The sequence below is a fragment of the Diadema antillarum genome, unplaced genomic scaffold, assembly GCF_040938485.1.
Source record: "Diadema antillarum isolate AM-2024a unplaced genomic scaffold, OU_Dant_1.0 seq00000790_RagTag, whole genome shotgun sequence".
NCBI lineage: Eukaryota > Metazoa > Echinodermata > Echinoidea > Diadematoida > Diadematidae > Diadema > Diadema antillarum.
Window position 1 is genome coordinate 205580 of NW_027271677.1, and position 8312 is coordinate 213891.

The 8312-nt window shown below is 39.3% G+C and overlaps 1 protein-coding gene across 1 annotated transcript; it reads right to left on the bottom strand.

Moving 5' to 3' along the window:
• Nucleotides 1–905: 905 nt before the first annotated feature.
• Nucleotides 906–7036, bottom strand: LOC139739215 (ornithine transcarbamylase, mitochondrial-like). The gene is given in 8 exon segments (XM_071649827.1): nucleotides 906–917; nucleotides 1421–1570; nucleotides 3187–3240; nucleotides 4247–4369; nucleotides 4999–5152; nucleotides 6028–6062; nucleotides 6064–6116; nucleotides 6865–7036. Coding segments are annotated over 8 exon segments (753 nt in total).
• Nucleotides 7037–8312: the final 1276 nt, after the last annotated feature.

The following is an 8312-nucleotide window of genomic DNA, read 5'->3' on the forward strand; positions in this document are numbered from 1 at the left end:
AAAAGTTTTGTGAAAAGTGTAAACCTATCTCTTGGCCTGTAACTGTGATATATTCCGGCAAATATTGTTCTTATGCATTCTGGTGGAGCTATGTCAGGTGCTCACTAAATGAAAAAAAAAAAAAGATGAAACAAGACAAAACACCAAACAAACAACTTCAAACAAAAACAAAAAACAAAACAAAACAAAACTTTCAATTATTTGCAAAATTCTTTTAGAATTATTTCCTTGTTTTCATCCTATGACTGTGAAATCACAGCCTATATATAGTTCCTGTCTGGACAAGGGGCAAGAAGTCATTTTATCAACAACTTCCGAATTTCACAGCTTTTGAACAGGTAATCTGTTTTGCTTTAAACTTTCATAGAGAGTTTCCCTTATCTTTCTGCATCTGAAAATTTCCACTTTGAAATACCGATTAAGAGAAGAGTATGTAGTGTATGAGTAAGAGAGCATAATCTCCAGAAAAATTGAATAGCATTTATCATCATGTGCACAGGTGCAAGTCATTTGCTTACTAACACAAAGAGGAAGCATTTTGTTTTTTGCCTCTATTTTTTTTTTTTTACAGCTACCATATCAGTCTTACCATGGCTGTCCACTTGCGGTTCTCAGCAGCGAGGAAAGCCAGTGACCTGGGGCTGTAGAACACCTCATCGTCCACCTCCTCCATGTGCCTTGGGAGGCAATGCAGGAAGCACCAGTCTGGTGCAGCAATCCCGCCCATCTGCACACAAAAATCATGCAGTCAGCTTTACCAATTCATCTACAGATTCTCGATATTATTGCCACAAAATTGGCAACAAAACACTGCACAGGGATACTTGGCAATCATGACAAATTACACAGATGAGACAAGAAGAATTATTCTTCTGTAGTCCAGTTCCTAATACCGGTAAGCTCAATCATTTATGCACCTATCATTTGGCATTCAAAAGCTCTGAATCAAATAAAATCCTTAGGCAGTTCAGGCCAGATATAAAAGTTATTGGTCTGTTATCCAAGACTTGTCAGACTTAATCCATCAAGTTACAAAAAACTACATTTCTGAGGTTTTAAGCAGTATTTTTCAATAAAGATTTTTTTTTCTGTTTATTGTTAATATTTCATAAGAAATATGTAAAAAATTCTCTTTCATTTTAGCCCTATTTGTCGTTTACGCATAAGCAGATGTTTTGGTAGCGGAATTTTCAAAATCAACTTAATTGCACAATTCACAACAGATTCTTAAACTGGCAACACATTTCAGTCTTTTTCTCTCATTTTGTCCAGTTCCATGCAATCTTTCTCCACTATATGATAATTAAGTAATGAAATTGAATGTTGCCAATTTGAAGTGGACAAGGAGATAATATTCGATGACTAAAGGCATCCTTAAGGCTGGGTCTCCAATGGCAGAGAAAGAGTCAAGGAGGCTAACCTTCATGTTGACTTGGTAACCATTGAACGCCTTCAGCCTCTCTTGAGCCTCCTCCTCCTGCCCCATGCTAATCCAGGTATCCGTGACGATGACATTTGCCCCCTGGCAAGCTTCCATGGGGTCAGTAGTGTAGTGGTATGATGTTCCGTACTACACAGAGAGGAACAAAGGAGTTTCAGAGATGGTCAGTCACTAGACGACTAATCCCGACAAAGATCTGCAGTCAAACCTGTCTACAATGGCCACTCAAGAGAAACAAGAAATATGGTCATTACAGGCACGTGGTTGTTGTAGACAGGTCTGATGGAGGTAGAGAAACTCTGCAGTCTGAGGAGAAAAGTGGCATGCTTCCCTTGTCTAAAACCTGTCAGACGTCCATTAGAACAAATGTTGAGTTTATAAATGTGTGACCTTTGACCTATGACCTCAATCACCCTCAAATGCACCAAGGTAATCTTCATCTAGTTATACGCAGGTGTATCAAGAATTATTACGACTCATTGAAAAATTTCCACATCTGTGGTCTGAACATGAGAATTTATATAATCAACCTGCTATGCAACCTCTGACCTTGTGACCTCCATATCTATTCAGGTCACACCTAAATGGGTATTCATGTACTAAGCAACTTTACCATGTAGACATACATTCAGCACACTTGCACCGCTGATTGAGATCTTCTTTTCCTTTCTTTTTTTTCAGAAAAGACATGTTGTGTTGGTGGAGCTCAGTTGGCTACCATTAAGAAAGTAATAATAACATTCCTTTTTAGAAATTTAAATGAATTGAAATATTAAAAAGTGTTTGGATAGGATATGATGAAACTGTCTTACTTTTACCACTGCATAATGTTCACGATTATTAAAAACGTTCACCGACATACAGAACATGAAAGTTTAAATAGTCATAGAAAGAGCATAGGAGCTCTTTAAAACTTTACATGCTGGTATCTCTGAAATATGACTTAAGTCTATCATCTATATAATGCAGGGATACCAGTTGGAATGACGGAGAGCGTCTGAAATACATCTACATGAAGCCACATTGTACAGGGAAGAACCTGAACTTTGATACAACCAGGGCCTGTAAACTGGCATACCTGATAATGCTTTACTTCTAGCCACTAAATAGTCCAGACAGATCCAAGAATCATAAACTCCAATTACGATTTTGAAACTTCATTTCCTGCACTTCAATTTTCACTGTATATAATTTCACAGTGGTAAAGTCATGATTGTATAGTGTTACAGCTGTAGTTTAATCAAAACTAGAAAAGCACTCGTAGAGTGCAATCCTTTGCCAAACAACTCATTTCCCGCCACTCATAATCGCATGCTGAAAATTGCTCAATTGCACAATATCGAAGCCTTTCATCAGCTTCCAGCTAAGTGGCGCCTTGCTAGCACAGCAAATGTATTAGAGCACAAATGCAAACCTAAAATATGCGCAGCTTGAACTCCCAAGTTCATTGACCCTATCTGCCAAAAGATAAAAAATCCTTCAAGAATCCATAAAAAATTCCAGGATCACTACCAAAGTTTAATCATCTACTCCTCGCGTTATTATCAATTTTTCCTGCAAGTTTCATTCAAATCTGTTCCAAACTTGTTGAGTTATTTTGCAAACAGACAAACAAACACTGACAAAAATATAACCTCCTTCCTTGGCAGACGTATATATATCGGGGACTGAAAATTCATGTATTTATTAAAAGTCTTTTTTTCTTTTCCGTAGAATAAAAGATGAAACATCGACAGCTGACATACCTTTTCTGAGAGAACCTTAGCATCTTGTTGAACCTCTGGAAAAATCTCATACCCCTGTAGTGAGAATGCACAAAACAAAAACACTTTAATGACTATTCTGGAGCAATTAACAGGTTAGTCTGAAAAAGAAAAATACAATCTTACAAGCACGACAGTAACAATTTGACCAAAATCTGATGAAAATTAGGGGAAGTTGTGAAATTGTGATATTTTGCTAATTCTCACAAAACAATTCTTGAACAGTCAATATGAACATGGAAATGAGTGAGTCGACGATGTCATTGCCTCAGAACTTGCCACATAGTTTGTACATATGATACAGAAATTTTCAGTTAATGTCGGGTTTTTGTTGTTGATGTTGTTGTTGTTCAAATACAAGCACGCCCATGTCTCAGATCCTAATATATCTGAAGTTGCTAAGCTCTGAGTAACAGAGGCTTAGTGAGACTTGGTGGGTCAAGGATGATTAGATTGAAATAAGGCAGGGCTGCCAACTCTCACACAGTTAGCGAGAGACTCATGCAATTCACCAATTCTAACTGTCTCACTCTGATAAGAGAATTTTCATGCTGAACCCAAACAACAGAAAGTAAAAAATGAAATGTCTCCAAATCCCTGATAATCCGAACAAGCCAAAACCTTTGAGTTTTTCCCCACAAGCACACTCTCTCTATGGCATGTGTTGAAATATTTACTGAAGTATGCATCTCAGTGCAACATCTAAAAATGTAAAATTGTCAAAGTTTCCTCCAGTGGAAAAAGGGGGTGGGGGGGGGGGAGACATGGGCGGATCCAGGAATCCCATAAAGAGGGGACGCCTGTACAAAATTAAAGGGGGCGCACGCACCCCTCCCCCACTTTTTTTAAATTTCTTTTGTTTAAAAAAAAATAAATAAAAGGGGGGGGGGGACGGCCGGTGAGCTCCCCCGGGATCCGCCACTGGGGAGAGACACTTCCTTTCCACATAACCCCCCCCCCCCCCAATAATATTAATGTTTCACTCCAAACTCTCACTAGAGGTTGGCAGCTCTGAATACAAAGGCAACATGGTATCACAAACCTTTGGGGTTGCTATCCTAACGTTGATCCCCATGGGGGCAGCCCCCATCATAATGGAGTGAATGATGTTGTTTCCATCCCCTACCCAGGCAATAGTCAGGCCCTTCAGGTATCCGTAGTGTTCCTGTCATACGTTAGGAGAGGCATGCAGTGGAATGTGTGGAGAGATAGAAAGACAGAGAGGAAAGAGATATAAAGGAGAGAGAGCAGGAGATAACAAACAATGCATGACTTCTTGCATACTTAAAGGCATTATATACATGATGTACAATTTGCAGATGAAACAAAAACCCAGCTTTAGTGCTTCGAAATAGTTCTAAACTGTGAGTTAGGGATAGAAACAACCAATGTAAAAATGTTAATCTGAGTATAATCAATTTTATATATCGTTACACAAAATGGGAACAATGGTTATTATACAATTGTTTTTCATTGTTTTTTCAAATAAACCGTCAACAGTTACGGTTTATTGAGAAAAATCGGATTGATTGCGTGGGGCAAAGGTATGTATTATGTATACTATTAGAGGCATTCAATGGTGCAAAAACTGAGTTGACTATGAGCCTCATTACGGGAGCAAATGTAAATGGGTGACGTCGGCATGTAATATCCAAAATTGCTCAAAAATTGCACACTCAGCAGCTACAGTGTGATGAGCAAAATTGACCAATCAGATAGCTAGAATCTTTCAAATTGTTATGATAATAAAGAATACTATAGCTGCATAATGACTGCCAGCATTGGTGTGAGCACCTGTAGAGTCTGGAAATCAGCAAGAGTCTGCAGGGGGTGGTAGATCTCCGAGAGACCATTGACGATGGGAATGGATGCCTCCCGGCAGAGGGTCAGTAGGTCGTCATGGCGATACACCCTGGCGAGGGCAATATCCACCAGTCCAGACAGCACCCTGATGCAGTGACATGAAAAATGGAATGACGCAATGCTCGGATGGAAATGGTAGTTCTATGTTTTCTATGCTACACAGGTGGTATAAGTTAATATGAGTTGGTAGATTTCATTAACTATACCAAGGGCTTGCAAAGAAAAGTTGGAACCTTTCCTGGTTCTTGAAAAGAAAATGTTTAAGAGTAGATGAAAGCACAAGGGATAAGAATAAGATGTAAACAAGGAAAACGGGAAAAGAAAAAACAGGAGGAGGAGGAAGTGGGGGAAAAAGTAAGAGGGTGGAGAAGGAGAATAAGAAAAACAAACCCAGAAAATAGAGGAGGGGAAGAAGCAGTTGAGGAGTTAAAAGATGATGACAAAAATTACTTGTGAAGCAATCTGCTATCTATAATTGTTTAATATAGCATGGTCTAGAAATTTGGACAAAGTACAGATGACCACCATGTCATACAAATGGAGACCCAGTTGTACACTTTTAGCTTTGTTTGTTATTATTGCATGTTCTGCAGTGCTTGTACAACATTGAGATGATTTGGGCATAAAATATCTGAACAGAACCATTCAAGAACTCACAGTGGCATTATGTTGCATCTAACAGTATGGTGATTCAGAAGATGTCTAAATGACTACTCCTACTTATCAACAAAACTTGTTAACAATTCATTACAATTGTTACGGTGACATGATCCATTTGGACATATCAATCCACAGGATTATGCAACAAGGATGAAATGTTATGCCTAATTGCACAACTACTGCTGGCGGCAGCAGACTTGAACCAAGGACCTCACAACTGAGAGTCTATGTTCTTAACCACTGAGCCACCACAAAAACTGAAAAAAGGCTTGTATTGATGAGGCCAACCATGTGTCTTACCTTGCTGTGTCTACCAGGGACTCGTTCACCCCCAAGGTGAATATCAGCAGGTGACAAGAAGGCAGGATGACCCCCAAGTAGAGCAAAGCCTGGGAAGGGAAGATTGTGCAAAATGAAATTATGGCACTTTTTATTCTCTCTTGAGCTTTAGAGAACCAATGCTTGACCAAAAAGGGGGACCCTTAAATTCTGCTAGTCCATACATACACAATAACATTCAGCTGAACCACATCAAAATATTCAGAATCTATGGGTTCTTTAGAGACCCTACAGATGCACCCTGGTATCCAACATCAATGCATACATTGGTTTTGAACCAGCAATACTTCAATTTGGTTTTTTTTTTTTAACCAAAGTGTAATTGTTCAAGGTTTAATAGTTTTGTGTTTGTTATCTAATGTCCTCCTCATCTCAAAATGTGAACATTTTCTCTTTACTACTAAAGAGTTGCATTCAGCAAGATTGTCAAATATTTAGTATTTTGTTAACTTGCAAGATGGCACTGTACTTCAAAAAATTACACATGTAAATTGTAAAATATTAAAACTGGGTGAAAATCTGAATATTCCACATTTTCTTTATCTGTAGTAAAAATGCCAAAGGCAGCAAACAAATTGTAATGTGGTTGCACTTTTGTAAAAACCCTATTAAAAAAACTCAGTGTAAATCTATGTTTACTATGAGCCAAAGCCGCTCATCCTGCTTTATTTTCAAGATCTGATCCTACAACCACCAACACCAAGATCATTTTGTAGCAAATCTCCCTCCCCCCGCCCCCCCCCCCCCCCACCCGTCTCCTTTCCTAATATCTGATCTCATTCACAATGTCCATCACACCTGTTTCATTGGACAACCTGGTCCTGGTGCTGCGCTTTTCGAAGATGAGTCCTGCAGACTTGCCCTCGAGAGGCCTGTAGGACTCTCCACGCTGCTTGTATCTGACCTTCAGATCTGACGCTGTCCACAGCAGCTGCTCAATCTCCTTCTTGGAGAAGTCTTTGAGAGTCATGAAGTGACGTCCAACAAGGGAAGAACTGAATACATCATAAAATTGATTCGAATTGATAAATCAGAACTCAGTCATTGTCATGAAATACAGTCACAAAGCATTCGCACTAAAATAGAATTTAAAGATTTAATTTACAAGAAACGATTAGAAGAGTGTCATCCTAGTATTAGTAATGTAAGCGAGGTTAAATTTTTCACCACTACTTTCCATGTCTACTCCAGTTCATCATCACGATGGGTTAATTGATTTCTGTACCTGTAGGCTGTAGGCCTTACTTCACATCAGGAAACAAAACAAAACAAAAAAGAACATGAATTATCAATGCAAAACAATTCAAATCAATTTCAATTTTATTGCACATAAAAACAAAGAACAAATGTAATATAGTAAACCAGTTTGAAAGACTAATTTGCAGTCAAAAGCACTGAAAACTTACTAACGTTAATTTAAAATCGAAACTTTAATCTACGTCTAGATCTAGACCCTGGGCCTATATTCATTACAATTAGAATTGGTACATGAGGAATTCATCATCAAGTTGAAGATCAAAATGAACATGAAGACTATAGAGTTCGTTTGACGTTACAATTGCACACTCCTTCATACACCACACTTATTTATCGTCAGGCATATATTCAAGTCGCTTTTAGTGGACAGAATATCGCGACGACAGCTCAGGCCGTGCCATGCTGTAGCTGTGCACGGCGCGGCGTTTACGTCTGGATCTGGTCGGGCTAAATTTTGCACCGTATGTTTGTGTGCATAAATCAAAATCAACATGTGGGACTATTACAACAAAGCAGGATGTCCTACATACCTTCCATCTTTTTCAGGTATACACAGCTGTTTGCACGTATGGAAACTTGCACATATCAACTGAGTTTTACAATTTCGCGCGGGCAATTCCTTTACCGCAACATTAAATAGCTGACGGAAAGAAGAAGCGAGCAATGACATGGTTGGTTGACTTATCCTAATCTGTTGTGGAAACTGCAGACGCCGATACGAACTGACGTGTGCCGAGTGTGCATGTCTACAACAAGCCCCCCTCCCCCCCCCCCCCCCCCCCCCCAATCGACTGCGCTGGTCCGTCCCTGGATCGCGGTTTTATGTGGGCTCGGAAAGCCAATCGCGGTGGACGTGTTTCAATAGCATACATTGTAAACGTGTCGAAAATAAGTACGGTGAAAACTCGTATGACCAGTCATGACAAGAAACAAGCCAAATTATTCTCAAATACCGCAGACAAGGCGCGGAGCTCCAGCTATCTCACGAT